General features: G+C 33.0%; 1 protein-coding gene across 10 annotated transcripts in view; it reads right to left on the reverse strand.

The window, feature by feature from the left end:
* Window positions 1-26,273, reverse strand: part of COL11A1 (collagen type XI alpha 1 chain) — a 225,856-nt gene that overhangs the window by 132,055 nt on the left and 67,528 nt on the right. For 2 of the 10 annotated variants that reach the window (XM_040471126.1, XM_040471125.1), the window contains 10 exons: window positions 14,968-15,096; window positions 9,463-9,579; window positions 9,046-9,198; window positions 8,764-8,856; window positions 5,938-6,192; window positions 5,107-5,169; window positions 3,558-3,599; window positions 2,527-2,589; window positions 1,783-1,857; window positions 113-196 (listed from right to left, as the gene is read on the reverse strand). In XM_040471126.1, the coding sequence (XP_040327060.1) occupies window positions 113-196; window positions 1,783-1,857; window positions 2,527-2,589; window positions 3,558-3,599; window positions 5,107-5,169; window positions 5,938-6,192; window positions 8,764-8,856; window positions 9,046-9,198; window positions 9,463-9,579; window positions 14,968-15,096 (1,074 nt within the window). The remainder of the gene's footprint in view (window positions 1-112; window positions 197-1,782; window positions 1,858-2,526; window positions 2,590-3,557; window positions 3,600-5,106; window positions 5,170-5,937; window positions 6,193-8,763; window positions 8,857-9,045; window positions 9,199-9,462; window positions 9,580-14,967; window positions 15,097-26,273) is intronic. The other 8 variants (XM_040471127.1, XM_040471128.1, XM_040471129.1 and 5 more) reach the window with 8 other exon arrangements.

Genomic DNA, 26,273 nt, shown 5'->3' on the forward strand with positions numbered 1-26,273 from the left:
CTCCAGGTGCAGACACACACACACACACACACACACAAGCATGCACACATGTGCATACACACACAATCTGACATATATCAGTTTATAGGAATACATGTTTATTCCTTCTTACCCGAGCCTGCTGAAGAATCGCCTGTGCCTGAGCTTCCTGAGCAGAGATGGTTGGTCCTTTGGAACCATCGCCACCATAACGAAACTAAGAAAATAAAGAAGCTCAAAATTAGCCATTTTCAAATAGGTGCCTTAATTACTAGATTAAAAACTGCTTACTGAAAATGGTGTGGTTTTATAAAAGTACAAGATAACTTTATTATGAATCAAGATACCTAGATTTTTGGGGGGGTTCTCCTGCCCATATCACAAGTTCCCTAGACCATGTTTTACCATTTATAGAAAAGAGACTTCCAATTTTCATTCATTCACTCATTCATTCATTCATTCATTCATTCATTTTAATGTTTATTTATTTTTGAGAGAGAGACACAGAGTGTGTGCAGGGGAGGGGCAGAGAAAGAGGGAGACACAGAATCTGAAGCAGGCTCCAGGCTCTGAGTTGTCAGCACAGAGCCTGATGCAGGATGGAAAACACCAACAATGAGATCATGACCTGAGCCAAAGTCGATGCTTAACTGACTGAACCACCCAGGTGCCCCAAGACTTCCAATTTTATATTCCATAATCTGAAAAATCTGGAACAAGTCACCATATATTTTACCTGTACAAATGCTACCCATTTCTATTCACTCATTTGTAAAAAGTCCAAGTGTGTTCAGTTCATTGGTGTTTATAGATCAACTGTTATTTTGTTGAGCAAAACTTCTAGAATCTGTATGAACACGGAGGAAATCTTCCTTGAGATATACTCATTTGTTTACTGTTTCTCAAATAATTATAATAAGAAACTCACCCTCCCTGTATCCTTCCATAAAATTCTAAAATTCTAAAGCTTTCTTAATTTTAATTCCAAATGCAACATGAGTCAATTTCTTACTCTACATGATTATTACTTGAAATTTTATTACATTTAAACAAATAAATCACACTTTTTCCCCCAGAGAACAAGGTCAATTTTAAAAATCAATCTTATGGTCAAACAATTTTTGAGCAAAGAATAATGACCCTACAGATACATCTTCTTTTAAAGGTATCAACTATTGTATCTATGGTGATAAATAGCATATTAGTATTATGTTAAGTATCACATGAAATGTATGTTAATCATACGACTCAGGATAAAGCACATGACTGGAAATATGAAGAGCAACCTGTAAGCTTTGTTGTCAAAGTCTAATCAAACAGTGAAGGGTGCCTGGGTGGCTCAGTTGGTTAAGCATCTGACAGCCTCAGGTCATGATCTCACAGTTCATGAGTTCGAGTCCTGCATTGACTTAGCTGGAGCCCCACTTCTGGTGAGCTTAAGCCCTGTACTTCTCTTTCTCTTCCTCTCTATCTCTCTCTCACTCTTTCTCTGCCCCTCATGGGATTTTCTTTCTCCCTCTCTCTCTGCACCTCACTCACTTGAGCCCTCTCTCTCTCAAACAAACAAAAAAAAAAGCCTAATGAAATAATGAAACCTTTGCTTTAACACAGAGATTGATGTTTACTAGAATTTTGTTTTAATAAAATTTTCTAGACTTTCTAAAGGCTGCATGATTTCAAATATCTCTACCACATACAATGGTTTTTAGTTAATTGCTCTGTAATACAGCTCAACAATGCTTTTCAGCAATAAGATGATGAAATATTAAATCATCTTTACAGCATTAAAAAAAGAAAACATACCGGTAACATTAACATGGTCCCAGGAGGACCAGGTAGACCATCAGCCCCTGGTAAGCCAGGACGTCCTGGGGGGCCCTAGGAAAGTAAATCAGCAAAATTAATAAATAAATTAAAACAAATTTATTAGAAACAGAATAACCTTTAATAACATTAGTCTACATTAACTAATTTGCATTTGTCCCTCCTTTCTTGGTTAATCTCCTTTTAGTAAGTATACCTAGAAAGGGTTGTTTTTCATTTCCCTACTTTCATAGGATTTTAATCATGCACGAAGTTATTGGCTATTCAAGGATGGAGGAAAAAAAGGGAAGGGGCTTTACAAGAAGAGTTTGGACAGACTTAACACAAATGGTCTATTCCACCATGTTATCCAGGACATGCTCTTCAAATTAGAATTCAGGCTTATTGACTCAGTTTATCAGAACCCAGCTAAATGCTCATCACAGTTTGTGGAAAACGGGTTTCAATTCAGATTAAATAACTGAATCTAATGTAACAGGTTTATCTCAGCATTGCAATTTATTGAAAATAAAAGTTTTCTTATTAATTATAACGTAGATAAGTGCACATTCTTTACCCTCACTTCTAAAATTATAGTTAGAAAATTTAAACAAAATGTTGCACATTGAGTTCACAGACTTCCTCCTCTCTCATGAGAAAGATAACATGTTTAACTTGTGGAATACATTTTAATGATTTTCATTTATGTTATATTCTTTTGTTATAAAGAGTCCCTTTACTTACCCTCTCTCCAGGGTCACCAGGGGGTCCAGTGGGGCCTTGTAGACCTGGGGGACCCATAAGACCCTACAGAGAAACAAACCGTGATCTGAGTCAGATTCCTGATCTCATTATCATTCAGGCAAATTCATCCTACCAAAATCCAAGAAAAGCTCATTTTATATTTCATAAATATACACTGGTCTTCCAATCAATTTCCCTATTTATCTTCCTATAAAAAGACAATACATAGGAACCACTCTGTAGCTAGCTTAACTCTTCCTCTATGAAGCTGCTCTCAGGGTACAGGTAAATATTCCAAGGAAATACAGGAAAGGAGAACACACCAATACAAAGTCACTGATGTAGAAGTTGGTTCCCAGTTCTTAATGAACAAATGGTACATTCAGACAATTAGACCTCAAAAATGTGATAACAAAGTTGAAATGTAGAAATCATTTAGCCTGAAGGCATTTTTACATTTTCTGGATAAAAAGTATTTAAAGGCATCAGTATAACATATTCATTTCAGATGACAAGAATTTAATTCCACAAAAGATAGAGATTTCTGTCAGATCAGTACAACTATCTGAGAATAAAGACACACTGAGCAACATGAGCCTTCCTAGGAAGTGACAATGGAAGCTGATAATCACTCCATTTGGAAGTACAGATAAGGCTGCTACTGTCTACTTAGAATTCCCAACTCCATCTATTGAGATATATCTTTACCTCTTTAATGGAAACAAGAATTTTTTTTCACTATCATAACTTTCAGATAGAAAGTTGAAAATGAGGTTAGAGGATGCAGAGATATTGAAGCCCCCTCCAAAAGAAATTAAACAAAATTTAATTCCACTGCTCTCAAAAGAATAACATTTGGATAGCCAAATCAGAAAGCAATTTAAGGCCATCAGGCCCTCTGAAAAAATGTTTGCCTCTATAATTCAATACTCAAATTAGTATAAAATATATAAATTCAATAATGTAATAGAAATGTTATATCTGATTATTTAAAAAATCAAGATGAAAATAATCTCAACACATTTACATACCGCAGGTCCTGCAGGCCCTGGTGGTCCTTCAATAAGCATACCCTATAATAAAACAAGATAGAGATTCATTTCTAGGGAAATGTAACCTGTAACCTCTCGTCTAAGCAGCTCTAACAAAGTGCATCATTGCATTTTAAAAAGTAAATTCTCTATTTCTACCATATAAAATCAATTGTAAACAGTTTTCTATGGGGAAGAGAGGGAATTTAAAATGATAGAAAACATAGCCCTTGTCCTCAGAGAATCTGTGAACTAATTAGAAAAGGAATAAATATTCAGAAAAGTAACACTAAAAGGAAAATATGCTAAGTTCTCCCAAGAAGGACAAAACAAAGACGTTTGACCAAGTTCTCCCTGGCACCCAGAATAATGCCTGACACAAAGCCGGGATTTAATAACTATTTACTGTTTGAATGAAAGAATGGAAGCTAGGTGGCATCTAAGCACTTTCATTCAGGGAAAAGGGAAAAAAGTCCAAGCAAAAGAATTGGGCATAAACATGAGATAAACTCCTAAATAGATAAGAGAATAGAATACTATCTCAGGATAAAAAAACTCATTCCACAATGTTTATGATTCTACTTCCAGAAATTATTTTATCACTTAAAAACATGATTGTAATTTTTTGTAATAAGGGCAAATTCATTCTGAAAAATATTTGAAAATTCTTTGATGAATATATGGCATGATTTATCAGATTTTGGAGTAATACAGTAGATAGCCACTAATCTCCTTAGAGCCATATCTTTTTAACCTTTTAACTTTCCCTCTACCCAGTTTTTCAATGTGTATGTCCTTGCAATTTCTGAAATGGATTTTCATGATCTTGAGGCAAACAGTTAAGCATATTTTCTTTAGTTCTAATGTAACAGTTTTCCTGAGTTGCTGATTAGGGACAACAATAGTAAAATTGCTTTCCAGTAGGATTGCCTTTTACCAATATCTTGAGTAGTGAGAACATTAATATGAATTTTAAAATCACTTTTGGAGTGAACTACACCTTTTCTTCAATGGAAGAACGGGAAGTGGATTTTAAAAAGAATATTTTCATATTTGTTACATGATGTTATCTGGATATGAAACAAGTATCTACGTCAAATAATATGTTTCTGATAATGCCAAGTTAAAGAAATTGAAGGAAGTTAGAAAAGCTAATGTCTAGTTATATCTCAACCACCAACATTTGAACCTCAGCAAAGTTATTTAAACTCTCTAGGTCTCAGGTTCCTTCGTTGAGTAAAATGAGAGAATTAGACTAGACAATTTCAGTTACTTTCAAATTCCAAAATTCATGTATCTATATTTTTTGGCTGATTGAAGTGTTACTTGCCAGAAATGACCTTACTAACACTTCTTTGTGGCAAATTTTAAATATTTGGACATCAGAGTTTTTATAATATATATGCTATATATTATAAACATATATAATATATGTAATAATTTATATACTAATTTATATAAACATATAATAATTTAAGGTGATGATGGCTCATAATATAAATTAAATCATTGTTACCAACCTTTACAATGTATTCACAACAGTACTTACAGGTTCAACTACTGCTGGTTCTCCTTTCTGTCCTTTTTCTCCATATGCACCGTGGCCATTTATCTGTTGAGTGAAAAATTCAAGCAGCCTGTCTTTAAGTAAATAAGACCACTTAAGGTTTTTTTGTTTTTTTTTTTTTTAAAGAAAATTTAATCATCTAAGTGCATTTAAAAACAACCTATTAAAACGTGTTTTAAAAATAGAAACCTATTAAAAGTTTAGATACTGAAAATATAAAAAGGAAAGCATGATAAACATTAATACAAATCTTGAATGAGATTAAACAATTGTTTCTTAAAGACATATTATAGAAAGTTAAAGACATCTGTAGACCTCAATTATCATTCCAAGGCACTAAGCAGCAAGTATCATCAACTTGAATTTAACAAAATAAAGGTGGGAGGTAAGGGGTGGAAGAAATGGGTGAAGGGGTCAAAGGTAAAAAAATAATAATAATAAATATGGTACCTCTACTGAACATCACCAGAAAATATTTTTAAACATTAAAAATTAAAATAGTCTAAAATTCAGAAATTAGACTTACTATCCCAAATAATAATGACTATTTTAATCTTATCAATGATAATACAATTCAGATACAATTCTATTCACGATTATACTTTCAAATGAAGACTCTGGTAGTGGAGGCAGAAATACAACTGCTGTAGATTCTCATGTGGAAGAATCTATCAAGGTGTCCTAGTAGTGATAAATATCCATAATTTACATAAAAACACAACTTGTATTTTAAACCTGAAAAGACATCAAGATAAATGTGAAAATACTCCAAAAATAAGACATAGAATGACACAGAGCGTAATACTGACTTACGCTTGTTTCTGTGATATCTGTTTCTGCTGGAACACCTGGACCAAATTCTTCATTAGTGGGGCTTGTTGGTTTATCTTCATATTCTTTATATTCATAAAAATCATATTCGCCTAAATCTCCATCTACCAGAAGGTCAGAGTCCCTGCCGTCTATTCCTTTGTTTTCATATAGTGTATCCTCGGAATTTTTCCTCTGGGAATCATAATCCTCTCCAGTTAGATATTCTTCAGTAAATACTTCTTCAACTGGATTTGGCTATTAATTTAAGTTGCAAAGAGTTGAAGAACATGAAGTTTACTGTTAGTAAAGCAAGGTAAGCATTTGCAATTACAGTTTGATGGAATGTGACGAGAAGCAATTTAAAAGCTACTAAAGCAAGCCTGAAGGCTGAAAAAGATAGCCTTTCAGTATCATTGAAAGCAATATTTTTGTACGTTGGTATGTACAAGGAAATATTGCTTTCAAAGTACTTTTCCCAATAAACTGCAAATATTCACATGGACTCAACATGTGTATTTGCTAGCTCCATTAAAAAAAATTGTTAGTCAATTTTATATTTACTTCATGGTTTAAGATTTGAATCATGAAATATGCACAGTTAAAACTTCACTTAATTTTCAAATCTCACAGATCATCATTAGGAAATATAACTACTACCAGAAAAACCATGTAAATTTGACTCTCAATCACAAAAATAAAATATTAATGTCAATATTGAGACTTGTCATAGCAATTTTTAGAGTATATAGTATATAAGGAAGTATTACATCACCAAAAAGTTCTTTAAAGCAAATAAAATATAACTTATAGGCCTTGAAATTCAAGAAATTAAATAGAATATATCACTGCACAATCTCATAAAGGGTAGAGAATAAATATGCACTTACAAGGGAATTTTATATCAATAAAACTCCCTCAGAGACAGAAAAATAGACCTAGTATAATTATCTTTTTCACATAAGTAATTCTTTATTAATAGCATAAATCTGAATAATATTTATTATGCAATTTTTAGCCATATAATGATCTTGATGAGGTTCAAATGAAATAATTTATCTTGCTAATTTTTGGATTTTTTAAGTTACTTGATTTCCAAGACATAGTGAATCTAGATGACAAAATAGCATTGAATAAATAAGTAGTAGTACACAAAATCATGTGAGTAAAAATGCAGCTAAATGATTAATTTAGCAATTGTTAACCAAAATAAAATATTTAGTAACCACAATATTTTTGTATTCTTAGCCAAAGAGGATACACTATCTATAGAGAAGGCATGTTATCCAAAAACTGAATGTTGCTATGTTCATAGTTCTGAACTAAAAAGCTAGTTAAATTTGGTTAGATAAATAGGCATCTTGAATCAAGATATCCATTTCTGAAAAACGATAAATTTGGACCAGATGAAACTTAAAATCTGTTCTCCCCCTAAAATGTTATTTTTCGGGGCACCTGGGTGGCGCAGTCGGTTAAGCGTCCGACTTCAGCCAGGTCACGATCTCGCGGTCCGTGAGTTCGAGCCCCGCGTCAGGCTCTGGGCTGATGGCTCAGAGCCTGGAGCCTGTTTCCGATTCTGTGTCTCCCTCTCTCTCTGCCCCTCCCCCGTTCATGCTCTGTCTCTCTCTGTTGCAAAAATAAATAAACGTTGGGAAAAAAAAAATTTAAATGTTATTTTTCTGAAGTATGTGTTTGTATGTCATGCACTACTGCGTTTATTTGCTTCACTGACACAAATGTTATATAAATCTTCTCACAGCTAAATTATTCAGGTGTTCTTCATACCCAGTATGACAGGTGTTTCACAAATTTAAACTGAATTGTACACTCATTTTCTCATGATACGAATATATCATAATATGAAATATTATGAATGTACGCACAATATGAATACATTATGAATAATATTTTAATAATATGAGTAATAATATAAATATATTATGGATAATATGAATATTATGAACGTATGGATAATATGAAATAATATATGCATAATATGAAGATTGCTACCTTTACACCTGTATGTGCTTAAACATTTTCATAGAAAAGAATGAAAAGGTTAAGACACATTATTTTAATAGTGTGTTTAATAATAATTAACATCATTCTCCTAACAAGTATGAAAATGTACATAGCTATTAAAATCCACTAAGATTAAATTTTCTCAAGAAGTTTGCTGTCGGGGTACCTGGGTGGCTTAGTCAGGTAAGCATCCAACTCTGCATTTCAGCTCGGGTCATGATCTCACGGTTTGTGAGATCGAGCCCTGCATCTTGCTCTGTGCTGACAGTGTAGAGCCTACTTGGGATTCTCTCTCTCCCTCTCTCTCTCTCTGTCCATTCATTCCCTGTTTGTGCTCTCTCTCTCTCTCAAAATAAATAAATACACTTAAAAAAATAAATACTATTAAAAAAAGAAGTTCTCTGTCATAAAAATGCATGATTATTGGTCAGATGAAATGAATTCTAATTGCATCATTTCATGATACAATTTTCTCTTTAGAGGAGTCTCCTCCTCACAGAAAAATCATGTTGTGAATACCCTTCATCACAACATGTTGAGAAGCTTGCTCAATCCCAGGAGCAATGAAGAGAATGATAGCAGCCAATCCAGTTTAATCAATTTGTGTCTGCATGAAGCAAAGAGTCATGTAAACCTGAATGGACTAATTTAGTAACAGTGAGCCAATGCTATTGTTTCTCTTACCTCAATAAAGGAATAAAAAGATGGAACTTCTCGCAAGTTATATTCTTCCAGAGTGAAGTATATTTAGAAATATTACACGCTTAAAAAATCTGGGCTGTGATTTAATAGTGTCAATGAGCTTACCTCATTTGTTCCAGATACATGCCTAGGAGTTTCTGTCTGGTAACTTTCCTCTGTTCCATAGTTGTATTCTTGAAAATCATCAACAATATTTGCCTAGTGGTAAATTCAAAAGAAAAACAATTCTAAGAATGTAAAGTAATACCCAATTTAGGAAAAACATGATTTAACTGGGTTATCGTATTAGCCAAATGAGGATTTATCTAGTTGGGTTAGGACAATGACTCATCATCAGAGATCTTCCAGCTTATCTAGGAGAGATCTTGATTGCTTTTTCTTTGCTACCTTTACCCCTACTTTGGCTTTTGCTGTTGCTGGATAACTTTTCTTCTTCTTGGATGCATATTTTTCAGATTTAGGGGGTGTAAACTTTTTGGACTTTTCCTTTGAGTTAGTGGCCACTGTCCTCGTCTTCTTTTTGAAATTGGATTTCTTTTTCTGTAAAACGTGGTGAAAGATGGAATGGAAAACATAAATACAGTGAAAAGGGAAATGCAGGGCATGGATGAAAGGAAGGACAAGCAAAGCAAAATGAGCATCATTCCTTCGGGGCAGCTACTGTCAAATAAGAATCACAGTTATTGGGTCACAGAAATCAGGTGGATGAAAGGCTTACAATGAGTTTGAGGAAGAGCGGACATAAGAAACCACGGAATGACAAACACTAGGACACCATATACACAGGTGCTACTTTGTTTTTACCTCAGTTTGTGCTATTGTCTCCTCAGCTACAGTGGGTGTCTCTGTTACAAATTCAGCCTCTTTATACTCTGCTTCCCCATACTCATAGTCATATTCCAGAATATCCTCAGGTGCATACTACCTCGCAAAGGAAAAAATATCAGGCGATTTTGTTAGTTGCAGGTAATACTAATAACAAAGTGGTAATCATCTTAACTTTTACGTAGGGTAAAGGTTAAGAGGCAAGTATTTAAATGTTATTTTATATTACAAGAAGTATTACACTGTCAGTGTACAGAGTATAATAACATAAGAGAAACAAAGCCGATTTTCTAAGCGGAACAGTGGTTAGGATTGTGAGGAAACTAAAAATTGTGAATATTAATCCAAACTTAATTAATATTCAAAATTTGTAGCCAATGACTTATTTTGAACACAGCAGTTATATACTTGGTCACAGTTGTTAAATGTTCTTGTTTATTTTTATTTGTAAAAATTGTTACACAAGGCTCCTCTAAAAGACTTTTAGTGTATTTCCAATGGGTACTTTTTTTTCATTACACTACATGCTTAAAATATTAAATATGGAGAATAGTCTTTCCAAGTATGAAAGGATATTTAAATTGGAAGTCAGAGAGTGGAGAGGAGGAAAAGGAAATGCAAGGAACATAAGGTAAGTCTAAACCGAACACTAAAATAATGAAAAATAAAATCTAAAATTTGTTCAGAAATCTCTAATTTGCCATAGACTTAAGATCAAAATGAACACAGAATACTAGCAACACATTAAAAGATTCACAGTAAGATCTGTTTCTAACTAACATATTATTCACTTTTTAAAAATCCTGCTTTTTTTTCCCTCTATCAAAAAAGCATAGCACTCAGACATTGTAAACTACTTAAACTAAACTCAAATTGGAAAATGATATTTTACACTAGATTCCTCTGTATTAAAGCAATTTAGTTGGAGAGAGAGGTATGTTTCTTAATAGAGGGATGTACAAGACAGTCATATATACTAAATAAGGAAAATAATGTGTTCACCTTCACAGCCAAATGTCTCTATCAAAACTTTAATTTATAAACAAGAATATAGTCATTGTGAAACATATATTAATCATTGGCTTTAAGCAAAATAACTGTAAATACACTAAGTAATACATACAAAAACATTAAGCAGTAAACTCAACAAGCTGTGTTCCTAATATATACAAGCTAAAGGCAACCTATTTGGGTTTCCCTTAGTATTATATTTGATAAAATTCCAATTATATCCCAACTGGAATCTTGGCATTTCAAAATTGCCAGAAAATCCTTTTTAATCTGCCAGAAAAGTAACTGTTAACCATATGTCTTTTAGAAAGTTGTGATCACTGTGCCTTCTAATTAGCTCTATTAACTATTGCAATGCAAATGAGTGCAAATTTCACAGACATATAATGAGACATGTCCAAAACTGATCTCCTGGTATCATTATACATCTGCCCCTAGATGAGCCTCACTAGAGTAAACTTTTCAAATGGTTCAGCTGAAGGTCATACTGAAATTTGAACAGACATGTCTTTAGTGTTCTCTATGACTGTAACCACTCTAATTTGATTAGATGAACTGAAACGGATTCATAATTTTATCTATTCAGTGATAGCTTCATTATCAATGAACATCCATTTGAAGAACTTCAACAAGAGCTTTATTCTAACTGAATTTGTACAGAATTTGGTAAATAGAAAAATGCACATATATAACACTGAGCATTTGTTTCTTAATTGCCTCTGCAATCAAGATAAATGCCAATTACTTCTAGGAAAGTTAATGTAAACATTATTAACATCATTAAGTAAATAAAATAATTAAATACTGGATTTAGATACATATTAAAAAGACATAAATGGTGACTGAATATTGTATAGTGAATAACTTTTCTGTGGTTATGATCACTCATGTTGAAATAAGAAATAAGAAATTTATACAACCACTAGCTGCCAGCTGGAAGTAAAACACCAAAAACAAAAGATTTGATAGTCTATTTTATGCCGTAGAGTTTTAAAATTAAGCAGACTTTTCAAAATTGTGTGCATCTATAATTAATTTTAAAAACATGACAATAAACAAAGACATAAAGGGCTGATTTTTAAAGTCCATGGTTTAATGGATCTCAAATGAAGCATGGTATTCAAAAATATACTAATGTACATTAACTTCATGTCTTTGTTCTTTTTCTTGTAGGAGGAAACATCTTCTAACCCCCATAAGCCTCTCCTCTTTTTAAACTCTTTCCAAATGAAGATTAACCAGACTAGTTGTGACTCTGGAAGAATGGAGGAAATAATATTCTCACCTCCTTAGGCACTAAAGCATATCTTTTTCTTAAAGTCTTTCAGGAGTCAGTGTAAAGAATCACTCCAGTTCTTATTTCTTTTTCTAAACAGCATCTCCTTAGTCATGGTATTGAGTGTATTTAGCACTTTGCTAGTATACATGAAGCTTTATAACCTATGTTTGGAGATGGCCGCCTTTCCTTACCATGGAATTTTAAAAATCTTGAAAACAGAGAGAACTAGTTGTAATAAATTAGATGAATACATGCAAAAAGACATGCATTGATGGAATGATTTTGATTTCAGCTTGGATATGTTAGCAGCCTAGCATAAATTGTAGTGAGAAGGAAGTCTTCTAGAAATGTCATAATCTGTTCTTATTTGACTTGTTAGAAAAATAGTGGCATCACTAAATATCTATGAGAACTAGAATATATGATAAATATTAAGTGCAAAAAATATTAGGGTAATATATTTGGGGAAGTACACTGGTTTTTAAATTTGTCTATAAAATACTCTCTTTCCTTTGCTTTATTTTCCTTCTTCATCCTTTTAAAAAAAGAATGTCAATTGCCTACTATGTATAAGTTACTATAGTTTGCATAATAAATTAATAACCATATATAGATTTCACATTTAATTTCTTGTAAAGATAATAGGATACTCTTACTTGAGAAAATCCCCAAACATCATAATTTTAGTATCAGTTACTTTTCTACGTAAATGGTATTGTGTACGTTCAAATAGAATTAAAGTTTGATGATATTTTGGCTCTATTTAAATCTATCTCTGTTATGCATTTCACTCTATGATGATGATGTGCCAAACACATACACAATTGAATCCTAAGAATGATTTAGAAGATGTTATTAAGAGGATATGAGGTAAACACAATTACAAGTTGGAAAAAGCACATGAGTTAATTTATAAAAGAAACTGACATACCTATTAATCCAAATAGATTATTGAATATGCATTGTTACAAATTTGTTAATGGAAAATTAAGCAATATAAAGTGCAACATGAATGGTTGATGCTCTGTATTGCACTTTATTTTCTTTGTTCACTGGTAAATAGCATTGCTTACTATGCTGTACTGGAATAACATCTGTAGATCAATTATTAAAATGCATATTTGAAACATAATGACATGTTAATGGCTATAGTTCAAAATTATTATTATAAGAACTGGTTACTAATTTGGTTAACCAGTTTATTTAATAAGTGTATTACATAGGATGGTTATCTTACTATTGAAGTATCAATGTAATTTAGAATTGGAAAAAAATGTGACAGCTGATTCTTCAAAAAAACTTTTACTGTAACACACTCAATATAGAAAGCGGTAAGAAATGCTATATATTTTTGCATCACCCAACCAGATTTTCATGCAGTTTTTTGTTATAGCAATACATTGTTTTTCCCTACACGCTCTTCTAGTAAAAACAAGTTGAACTTCTTAACGAATGTTAAATATATGTTATCAATAACTCAAAGTAGAAAAGAGCAAATTCACTTTTAAATGAACTTAAGAAAAAAATGGATAAGAATTATTTTGCTTTAAAATAACTGTTTAACTGGCATGATAGCATTAACATATAGTAACAAAACACCTCAAGGTGATATATTAAGAAAGCATACCTTCATTCTTCCAAAAATCAGAGCCATGTCTGTTGCTAAAAGGAACAAACTTATCTTTCTTAAAATAGGAGCAAAATAAATCTCATCAATATCGAACAGGTACAACATGTATAAATGTTTTAAATTTCAATACTGATTTAACACATAATCTCTAAGATATAAAAGCACTAAACCTGATGGTATTTAACCTATCCTTTTGGAATTCACAAAAAAAAATTATTTAAATAAATCATGAAGGAATAAGAAGAATGAACCACTGGTGAACCGTGAAACAAGCAAACAACTACCCAAGTAATTTCTCTTTTCTCTCTCATATTTGTTTTTCTGTCAGCTTCTTAAGCCTTTATCCTGTTTTAAGAAAAACATCCATATTAAGTCATGGAAAAGATGATTGCAACAGAATTTACTGTCATACTTTAAAAAGAAAAGTGATGTCAAAAAAGATATTTCAAGCATTTAAGTGGTAAAATCCCAATTGAATTTACATACAAACATACCAATAAATTAAAAGATAAGATCCTAACCTCTTTTAAAAGAGTAAAACTCAAAAGGTGGCACCAATTAGTATATTTAGAAAGAAGAATGCCATTTGAGCTATTTTCAAACATAAAGACAGCCTTGATGTTTTCAAACTTCCAACCCCCACTTCTAAAATGTAACACTCCCCACCTTGAGAAAAAAGAATCTAAGTTGTTTTGCTGCCAGCTAAAGAGTAACTTCCTTCCAGCTTGCTTGTTTTTTTAATTTCCAGAAGACCCACACCAAAGGATTTTACCAAAGAATCTAGATAAGAATGTGTTGTACTATATTTTTGTTTTTTGGGGGTATTCGATTTTGATAAAATTGCTATGGCTATTTTTTTTTTTTTTTTTTTGGCCTGGAAGAGAATAGGGTCAAATTTCATTACAGTAAATTTTCTTGCAAAAATAGCCTGGAAAAAAAGGTTTCACACCTGAATTTCAAATACAGTGACATAATATGAATGAAAGTATATGAATATTTTTAGCTACAATTAGATCCTACTGCTTTTCATTTCATTGTTCTTTATGTCAAATTCTGTAGAAGAAAAAGAAAACGTACATATCAATGTAGCCTAGCCCTATAAGAAATAGGAAAAAAAAATCTCTCTAAGTATTCAACAGAGCCTGAAACTTTAAGATAGCTCTAATGTCACTTCCTCATCTGTGCGAATTGCCAAAGGCAAGTACACCAGAAGAATTGTCACCCTTATCTTGAGGCTGTGTGTTAATTATTTAAATGCCAAAGGCAGAAATATAGCTTTTAGAGAACTACCTTTTTCTCACCTCTCCCAAAATGAAATATGCTCATATATATAGCATTTAAGTAAGGAATCTCTATTTTTAAGAAGTTTAAGAAACAGAGTACTTAAGAGGAAAAAAATACCAAAAATCTTCCTTAAGTCACTTCTTCCTAGAACTATTAAAACACTATTAAATAGAAAGTATAGGTTTAATTAAAACTGAATAATAACGATAAGCCTCAAAACTGCAAGACTATGTCTGTACCGCTGAAAGGAGAAAATGAGCCCTGATCTCATGGTCCTCACCTCATCAACCTGAGGTTCCTGAGCCTGAGCGGCCTGGGGTACTGAAGAGTCACAGTCTGGACTGTAATGCTCACAGTAGTCATATGCTGCTTTAGGGTCACCTATGATCAACAGCTGCTGGATGTCCCCCTGTCAAGAAACAAACATGAATGTAATCAGTATATATACACATATATTTAGAGCAAGATTTATTCAAGACAACATGCAGTTTATTTTTATTGTTTTATTGTTTTGTGTGTGTTTATTTTTATTTATTTTTTATTTTTTTTTAATTTTTTAATGTTTATTTATTTTTGAGACAGAGAGAGACAGAGCATGAGCAGGGGAGGGGCAGAGAGAGAGGGAGGCCCAGAATCTGAATCAGGCTCCAGGCCCTGAGCTGTCAGCACAGAGTCCGACCCAGGACTCAGACTCGTGAACCACAAGATCGTGACCTGAGCTGAAGTCGGCTGCTTAACTGACTGAGCCACCCAGGCGCCCCGTGTGTTTATTTTTAATTACCTGAAGAACTAACACTTACATTTCAATGTTAGAAATAGCCTTATAGAACAAATGAACAAAGGAAAAATAGAGAGCAAGCAAGAGAGAGAGAGACAGACTCTTAACTCTAGAGAACAAACTGATGGTTGCCAAAAGGGAGATGGGTAGGGACATGGGTGAAATAAGTGATGGGGATTAAAGAAGGACACTTGTGATGAGCACCAGGTGTTGTATGTATGTTGAATCACTATATTGTATGCCTGGAACTTATATTACACTGCATGTTTACTATACTGGGATTAAAATTAAAAATTTAATAAAAACTAGTCTCACAGATTTGAGAGAAAAATTCACACCTGTTTTACAAATTAGCTGTTAATATTAAGGTTTTATTCTATTATTTTGTGGTTCATAGAATCTATACTATATGCATCCATTCGGTAAAACAATTTTACTACATTCACAGTATATTCTTTATAAAATAAGACAAATAAAATGTAAATATTAAGCTGATAAAAAAGTAAATAAAATTTAACAACTGTAAATATATAAAGAGGATGATTATATTTTCTTTTTTAAAACTTTTTAATGTTTATTTATTTAAAAAAATTTTTAATGCTTATTTATTTCTGACAGAGAGAGACAGAGCATGAGTGGAGGAGGGGAAGAGAGAGAAGGGGACACAGAATCTGAGGCAGGCTCCAGGCTCTGAGCTATCAGCACAGAGCCCGACGCGGGGCTCAAACTCGCAGACTGTGAGATCATGACCTGAGCTGAAGCCGGATGCTCAACCGACTGAGCCACCCAGGTGCCCCAATGTTTATTTAATTTTTGAGAGAGACAGAGTGTGATCAGGGGAGGGGCAGAGAGAGAGGGAGACACAAAATCTGAGACAGGCTCCAGGCTCTTGAGCTGTCATGACAACACAGAGCCTGATGCTGGGCTCGAACTCACGGACCAAGATATCATGCCTTAGCTGAAGTTGGATGCTTAACCAACTGAGCCACCCAAGTGCCTTGAGGGTAATATATTTTCAATATTAACTAAAGAGTTCAATCAAAGTAAACTGAATTACAGATGGTCAACAGGCACATGAAAAGATGATCAAAGTCACTCCTTATCAGGGAAATACAAATCAAAACCACACTCAGAAACCACCTCACGCCAGTCAGAATAGCTAAAATGAACAAATCAGGAGACTATAGATGCTGGAGAGGATGTGGAGAAACGGGAACCCTCTTGCACTGTTGGAGGGAATGAAAATTGGTGCAGCCACTCTGGAAAACAGTGTGGAGGTTCCTCAAAAAATTAAAAATAGATCTACCCTATGACCCAGCAATAGCACTGCTAGGAATTTACCCAAGGTATACAGGAGTGCTGATGCATAGGGACATTTGTACCCCGATGTTTACAGCAGCACTTTCAACAATAGCCAAATTATGGAAAGAGCCTAAATGTCCATCAACTGATGAATGGATAAAGAAATTGTGGTTTATATACACAATGGAATACTACGTGGCAATGAGAAAGAATGAAATATGGATGGCCTTTTGTAGCAATGTGGATGGAACTGGAGAGTGTTATGCTAAGTGAAATAAGTCATACAGAGAAAGACAGATAACCATATGTTTTCACTCTTATGTGGATCCTGAGAAACTTAACAGAAGACCATGAGGGAGGGGAAGGAATAAAAAAAAAAGAGGTTAGAGAGGGAGAGAGCCAAACCATAAGAGACTCTTAAAAACAGAATAAACTGAGGGTTGATGGGGGGTGGGAAGGTGGGTGATGGGCATTGAGGAGAGCACTTGTTGGAATGAGCACTGGGTGTTGTATGGAAACCAATATGACAATAAATTTCATATTTTAAAAAAAATAAATAAATAAAATAAAAATGAAAAAAGTGAACTGAATTATTATTGTTAGGCAAACTTATATGATAATTTTATTTATTTATTTATTTATTTATTTAGAGACAGAGAGAGAATGAGCAGAGGGAGGGGCAGAATGAGGAAGAGAGAGAGAATCCCAAATAGGCTCCTCGTGGTCAGCACAGAGCCCAATGTAGGACTCAAACCCATGAAACTGTGAGATCATGACCTGAGTTGAAATCAAGAATTGGATGCTTAACCAACTAAGCCACCCAAGGGGCCGATATATGAAAATTTTTAAATGAAAACATAGATCCTACTATTGTGTTCTGGCAAAGGAGTCCATATTAAAAGGAACTTCTACCTACAAAGGTGAATAAGAAATGCAGAAACCAGAAAAATTCATATTATAAATATAAAAGCATAAATTTGGTATATTTTTATTAAGAAAAAATTGGAGTATCCAAGCACACATTAAAATTCACTTACTTTGAATTCTGTATAATTTTAATAACAAACATTACGAGTAATTAGTAATAGGGTTATCTAAAGAGTTTAATTTCAGGAGGTTCCCCAAACTGGCTCTGGAAATTATGTAAACAAGAGAAAAATTGTAATATCCTGCTCCTGAAACAATCTGAATGTTTCCACAAGGTCTAATTCAACATGAAACTGTTTTCTATAAATCTATGGGTCATGGCCATATTAATTCAGAACTATACTCAGGCCCAGAAGAATGTCTGTGTTAATACCTATTTGACTTAGTGATTCAAGGCCTTGTAAGTTTGAGTACATGAGAATGATTCACAGGAGAACTCCTGATTCCATTTTGAATAATTTCAAATTATTCCAGCTTTTCTTCGTTTTGTTAACAGGAGCTATTTAGAGCTATTTATTGTCTGAAAATACCAACATTAAATTTAAAGAGTCTCTAACAATGAATACTAAGAAAGAATTCATAGCAATTTTATACAACAGCTGTTTAATTTTTTCATTAAATCATTCATTCAAACAGTGTTTTAAAAGTGCATATAGCATGTTCATATGTCAGGTAATACCCAAATAAGAAAACATCTACTTTATTTCCCAGTAAAACATAAAACAAAGCAGAATCAGCAAATATCCAGCTGAAAATTATACAGTTTATAGTAGTCATACTATTATTAGTGTTTCCAACCTCAAAATTATTTACTTCCATATGTCATGAGGCAATATAATTAATTAATCAAATTAGACTGTTTCTGAGATTTTTTCAAGATTCTTTTTTGTAAACAGATTAGAAAGGCTCTAATATTTCCTTAATGTCTTCTGATTTTAAACATGCTCACAGCAAATTAATATAAGTTCTTAAAATTTATTGATAGCCATTCTCAAACATTACCTGATCAATATACTACTGAGTAGCCACTACTGAATTATATACAAATAATTCTATAATTATATAAATGGATAATAATAAATAACAAACAGAATTCTGAATGCACAATTTGTCATTCCACTGTCAAAAAAAATAATAATGAGGCATCATTGAGTACGTCGTGAGTATTGGCATCTAATTAGAAATCCTAACTCTTGAATTTTCTCCAAACTTTGCCATTAACAATGTGGAATTATGCAAGTCACTTAATCTCATTCATCATTTGTAAAATGAATACATGTAGAGATCATATCTAAGGTCCTTCCCAGAACTCCAGAATTCCATACTTAATTATAGGAAATATAACGAACTAAGTGAAGCTGTTGCTGAAACAGAAAAAAAAAATTCCCTATCTTATAAGCATATGGTATTTTTTAAATAGTAAATTTTTGAGAAGAATACTGGTTTTCCAAGTTCTTACTTGACTTCATTAAATGGAATCCTGCCAATATTTCCACTATAAATTCTTATTTCAGGTGTTTAATATTTAGCCATAAAATATAGTACTGGAAAGAAACTGAAAAAAATCACTTAAAAACTACAGTATAATTTTCCCCAGAAGGCATTTTACAGTGTTTTATGTTAATCATAGGACATGTTGTGAGACAGTCTGTAGATAAACAAAAGCACCCTGACAGGTTGAATAAACTGTAAATATTTATATTCAATACTCATAAAAATTTCCACAGCTGGGAAAGGTGAAGTTACCAAGTAATATTGGCATCTGCAGCATACAAAGTATGAAAAAGACAGCCTCCTCCTCTAACGATCTACAAAGCCAAAATTAGAGTCGATGCAATTACCTTACTATCTACAGCTGTGTCAACTAAGTCTCTAGAGTAGTATTTGAATACAGACAGGATGAGACTAAGGTAGAAAGCAAAGCAAATGTAAGAAAACCAAATGGCACCTATCTATAAAAATGAGGTTCCTGTAAATGTCACATGCCTTGCAAAAGGATCCTGCCACATTTTTATCAAAACCAATGAATAAGCATAGCATATCTTCTTTTCAAAACTTAAATATAATGCACATATTCTAGTAATTTCTATTTGTTTTGTTTTCATTTTGTTTATGATGTATGTGTGGGCATTGCGTATGTATGTGTAGCTCTATAAAGCCTAGCAATTTCTATTTTCTATGCAATGAATATAATTACATTGTGTCTATGAAGTACACAAGTTAATACACATTTAGCTTTTTTTCCCATTTACAAGAGATCAGATTTATTGAAAAAAATGTGGTATATGAAATTGGTCTAATGTTTTTAAGGTCAAATGTCAATGTGTCAATGTTAAGTGTCTGATTTTTGAAATTCAGCTCTTCATCCTATGTGAAACCAACCTGTGCTTGGTTGAAGTCAGTTCCCAGCGTAAGTATCCACTGAATTGTACGGCACAGAAGCTGATTCCTGAGTGTGAGCAATGGAAAACCAGCTCTTATCAGCTGTCATGTTCAATTCAGTGTGACCTGTGAATGGATTATGTGCCTGGGACATAATAAAATCACAAGAATGGCAGAGGAAATTCAGATATAACCAAAACAGCAAATGCAGAGGCTAGATCAATCTTCAACTATAACGGCTCAAATAGAGTTCACTTAAAAAAATTATTCGGTGGAGAGTGCAAGCAGGGGAAGGGCAGAGATAGGGGGACAGAGGATCTGAAGCAGGCTCTGTGCTGACAGGCACACAGTAGTGACCCGGACGTGGGGCCAGAATTCACGAACTGCAAGATCTGACCTGAGCCGAAGTTGGACGCTCAACCCACTGAGCCACCCAGGTGTTCCAAGAGTTCATTTTTATACAGTTTATATATAAATAGTCTCTTGAATGTCAGTCTAGAAACTAGTATGTATACAAAGGCATGAAGCTTTTAATTCCACTCGTAATCTTGGAAGACTCAGACTTTTAATATTAAAACTTGGATATTACTTGTATTCTAAGAGAATAATTTACTTTTGTAATACCATGAAAAATAGACTCCAAGTTATCTATTGATGATGTATGTCACTGAATTTCATAAGTTTCTAGAATTAAAGTTCTCATCTCCCCTAATGCTGAAATAAATCACACAGCTGCAATTGTGTTCTATAAAATCATCTAGCCTCCAAATTTCCCATAGCACATTCCTGTCTCTTTTATCCTCACAAGGATAAAACATGCAGGTATTTCAATGGGAATGAATGTTTTATGAAATGCTTCTTGGAAAAATCTTGATGATAAGTTATAAGAAAATAGGAGTTACTTTGATAAAAAATATGCAGAGGGAAATAGTACTAAAGAGAAAAAGCATCTTAACCAAAACTTTGAAGGTATAAAACTGCATGATGAAGTCTGAGAAGTACCCTCAGTGCCACACAATTGGAAGGATAGCCCTAGCTGATGATAATGAGTAGTGAGCATTGAGAGTGGAAAGAGATAAAGAGGGGGAGCAATTTAAGAAAAGCCTTGTGTGTGAACTGAATTCTGGTAGTTATGGAGTATCATTGTTTTGAACAATGGAGGACATTGATCAATACTGCATTTTAATAAAATTGTTGACAACATAGGAAAGGATGAATTGGAAGCAGCCACTTTGGAAGCATGGGAATCTGTTAGGAGTCCACGTAGTTAAGTTTTGAGAAACTAAACTAAGCAGAAGCAGGAGCAGACAAAGGAGACAGAGTTGACATATTAGAAAAAAAAATTAGGAGACTGGGTGCTGATGATGGGGTGTGTTGAGAATGGCAGGAAAGATGGAGAAAGGTGCATTAAAGAGGAATGGAAGGCAATTCTTTAATTTCTGGAGGAAGCAATAGCAGGATGGCAAAAGCATTTACTCAGTTAAAAAAAACATAACAAAAGGAAATATTTTGGGATGAAACTCTTATGTCTACAAAATTGAATGATAATCATTGTTTCTGGAATAAGTTCAATTTTTCGTCTAAGAAAATTGCCTTCATTTACTTTTGAATTGCATCCTTCTACCTACAGATTGTATGGTCATATCACTGAAGCCAAACTAAGCTATAGGAATCAATAAGAATCAGGGAGATTTTCTGTAGCAATTGATATCCATTTTTTTCATTGCTAATGAAGGATAAAATGAACTTGCCTAGACTTAGTGATATGGGCTCATTTGTGTCCCCCCACCCCCAACCAACCCAGATTTTTATATATTTTTTTAAGTCTTAAATAACTTCACAATATGACCATATTTGGAGACAGAACTTATAAAGAGATCATTAAGGTAAAACGAAGTCATTATGGTGGTTCCTAATGTAATGTGACTGGTCTCTTTATAAGGGGATTTAGGACACAGACACAATAAAAACAGACTACATGAAGACACAGGTAGAAGAAGGCCACCTAGAAGCCAAGGGAGAGAGGCCCCAGAAGAAATCAACCCTAATAACATTTTGATTTCAGACTTGTAGCATCCAGAACCATTAAAACAATAAATTTCTGTTGTTTCAGACAGCCTCTGGTATTTTGTTATGGCAGCCCTAGAAAACTAATACAGACTGAGTTAATATTAGTTTGTTTTTTAAATGTATACCTTGTAAGTGTTGTCTTTATAATAGAATAAAGAATGCTTTTAGCAAAGTAGTTTTGTTTATTTATAACTAGGGTAATATCTGGTATATCCAGGAACTGGTATTAAGTAGATGCTGCAGTAATATTGGCTGATTTAATTTGGCAAAGAGCTAGAACTCAGTGTACTCATAGATTATCACAAACTTAATAGTATCACCACACGTAAATATCCCTCAGTCTACTGGAGATAATATAAAGTGAGAAATGATTTAAAAAAAAAAAGTATACTCCTAAGCATAAATAAAGAATTTGAAGGGAACAAGTTTTTACATAAACTTACCAGAGGTTTAAAAAAAATCATCAAACTAAATTATGTTAGAGTTCATACTGAGTTTAATAGCCATTTATAAGACTATTTCAAAATTCATTTTAATTATGCAAGTAAAAAACTTAAAAATCAATCCACAAATTTAATGCAATTCCTATCAGAATACCAATGGCATTTTTAAAGGACTACAACAAATAAATTTAAAATTTATATGAAACCACAAAGGAGCCCAAATGGAACAGATCAATGGAAGAGAGAGCCCCAAAATAAATCCACGCTTATATGGTTAATTAATCTACCATGGAGAAGGCAAGATTACACAATGGGGAAAAAAACAGTCTCTTCCATAAATGGTGCTGGGAAAACTCGACACCTACATACAAAAGATTGAAACTGGACTATCTACTTACATAATAACTAAAATGAACTCAAAAATGGATTGAAGACTTCAGTGTAATATCTAAAACCAAAAAACTGGAAGAAGACATAAGCAGTAAACTCTCTGACACTGGTCTTAGTGATATTTTGGGAGGTCTGTATCATCAGGCAAGGAGAACAAAAGGAAAAAACAAACAAATGGGACATCAAACTACAAATCTTTTCCACAGTGAAAGAAAACATCAACAAAATAAAAATGTAACCTACTGAATAGTTGAAAATGATATAGCTGATAGGGATTAACATCCAAAATATATAAAGAACTCCTACAATTCAATATCAAAAAACACACTATCTGATTAAAAATGGGCAGAGCACCTGTATTGACATTTTTCAAAAAAAAAAAAATACATATGGCCAACAGATACATGAAAAGATGTTCATCATCACTAATCATCAAGGACCTGCAAATCAAAACCACAGTGAGATATTACCTCTTAACAGTCAGAATGGCTAAAAAGGCATTAAACACACACAAACACACACACACACACACACACACACCAAAAAGAAAACCAAGCAAGAAATAACAAACATTAGTGAAGCTACGGTGAAAAGAGAACCCTCACGCACTATTGGTGGGAATGAAAACTGGTGTAGCAACCATGGAAAACACTACGAGTTTCCTTAAAACATTAAAACTAGAACTATCATACGATCTTGTAATATAATTTTTGAGTATTCATACAATGAAAACAGAAACACTAATACATATTAAGAAGATAATGGTGTGAGTGTGTGTGTGTGTGTGTGTGTGTGTGTGTGTGTGTGTGTGCATGTAATGGAATATTACTGAGCCACAACAAAAAAGAATGAAATCTTGCCATTTGCAACAACATGGATAGACCTACAGGGTAATGGACTATGTGAAACAAGTCACGCAGAGAAACACAATACCATATGATTTACTTACATGTGGAATACAAAAAGCAAAACAAATGAACACAATACAAAAGCAGATTCACAGATAGAACAAATTGATGGTTGCCCAGGGGTGGAGGGTGAAAGGTGATTGACGATATAGGAGAAGGGGATTAAGAGGCACAATCTTCCAGTTATAAAATAAATTAGACATGGAGATGTAATGTACAGCACAGAGAATATAGTAAATAATATTGCAAAAGACTATGTATGGTGGCAGATGGTAACTAGGTTTATTGTAGCAATCATTTCACAATGTATATAAATATGGAATCAATATGTTATATACCTGAAACTAGTATAATATTAAATGTCAATTATGTTTTAATAAAAAAACAATTCCTCAGTTTGTTATCTATATTTAATGGTCTCTTATATTTTGTTTCCCTCCCTGTTTTTATATTATTTTTGCTTCCCTTCCCTTATGTTCATCTGTTTTGTATCTTAAATTCCACATATGAGTGATTTAAATATAGAGAACAAACTAAGGGCTGCTGGAGAGTTTGTGGGTGGGGGAATGGGCTAAATGGGCGAGGGGCATTAAGGAAGACACTTGGGATAAATCACTGGATTCTACTCCTGAAATCATTATTGCACTATACTAACTTGGATATAAATTTAAAAATAAATAAATGTATTTTAAAAAAACAATTCCTGGTTGTATCATTAACTCCATATTAATGAAATTATATTTGAGTTCAACTTCATGTCAGCAATGGGAAAAAAGAACAGAAAAATGTATTCTCATCAGAATTATATATTATATACACTAATATTTACCTCAGAATTACATATCTTTTGCGTTTTTGCATTTTATTTTATCTGTCTAAACTAATGCAATCAGAAGTAAAATAACACAGTTAGTGCTTTCTTGATTTTAGAAAACACATACAAAGATTTTAAATAACAAGTCTGAAAATACTGAGATGATTCTTAAATCACAAAAGGATTCTTCATTTCAAATTTCATTAAATAATGAACATTTAAAATGTATGTCACAATTTAATTACTTTCCCAAAACAAATTTATCTCATACTTTTTACAAAGATCTGTTTTCTTAAAGAATATTGAAAATAATATTCAAAAGTCTAAAAAGGATTTTAAAACAAAATGGAAGTCATACTGAGACTTATTTAAAAAGTAATTTTAAGAAAAAAATCATAGGTCAAATATGGCCTTTGTATGTAGGTATGATTTTTCACTGACTGTCTCACAAAGTTAACAGCAGAATTTGACATTTACTTTCATAGCCTTTGACTCGACAGTAAATTTTGGGCTTATTTTTAAAGTAATTATCACCTTTTGAATATGAAAAAAAAGATCATCTTCATCATTCCACAAAGAGTTTAACAGTTAAACATACTCGTCTACTCCTCTAAGCAAATATGCCAGTTATTTGGAAATCATTTTTTTACATATCAATTTGACATCACCTTTTTTATTGCCTATTTTTAAGACTAAAGAAAATATCTCTCACTAGATGAAAAGAAATCATTGGTTGTAGCATCTCTATACATTCATTATTCTAGTTCTATATACAGTGACACTGTGTCAGAAATAACAGAGCTTTAAAAATACTTCCTTATGTTTACACTGGTTCACTCCTCTGCTGTGTAACAATGAATGATACATTTCCTTGCATGAACTGAAGTTTTACTAAAGCAAAATTGGCCATTTTATAAGACATATAAGCCTAAGAGCACTTTAAAATTATGCATTTAAGTATATAAAACAATAAATACACCCTTTACTCTTTTTTTAGTTTTGAAAAACAAAAGATTTTTTTGATGTCAGTGTGAAAACCTCTTAGCTTATGACAGAATATAGCCAATCTGTACACATGTCTACTGAACAGTGAAAAATAGGGGGTCTGCTTTCAAAGTTGAAAGACAGAATTCCCTATTGAAATGGGAGTATTTGGAAAGAACTGTATTTTTCTTGAATGCAAAAGCAAACCTGCTATACAACATTCTTAATTTCAGGAGGTACTGTATGCCTTACAATTTTAGGACAAGCTACATATTCTCCCAAGACAAATTATTTTTCTTTTTTATATATTAGCATATATGATAATTTGTGTAAATAGGCACACATACATTATCAGCCAGATAATAATCACTTTTCTTCTACAACTCTTAATCGTAACTGACAGGGGAATTTAACAGCCAGATAACTTTCAGAACTTTTCTCCTTGGTGGTTTACCAATCATCCATCTATGTGTTCAGTCAATAAATATTTACTAAGGCAAAGTAACATGCTGACTCTCTGGTAGAAGGAAGAGGAATAAAGTGGGAAATCAGAGTCGGATCCCATTCTCGGATAGCTTATAGCCTGGT

This window comes from Herpailurus yagouaroundi, unplaced genomic scaffold (assembly GCF_014898765.1).
Source record: "Herpailurus yagouaroundi ecotype Mexico unplaced genomic scaffold, PumYag 77, whole genome shotgun sequence".
In the NCBI taxonomy this organism is placed as follows: Eukaryota; Metazoa; Chordata; class Mammalia; order Carnivora; family Felidae; genus Herpailurus; species Herpailurus yagouaroundi.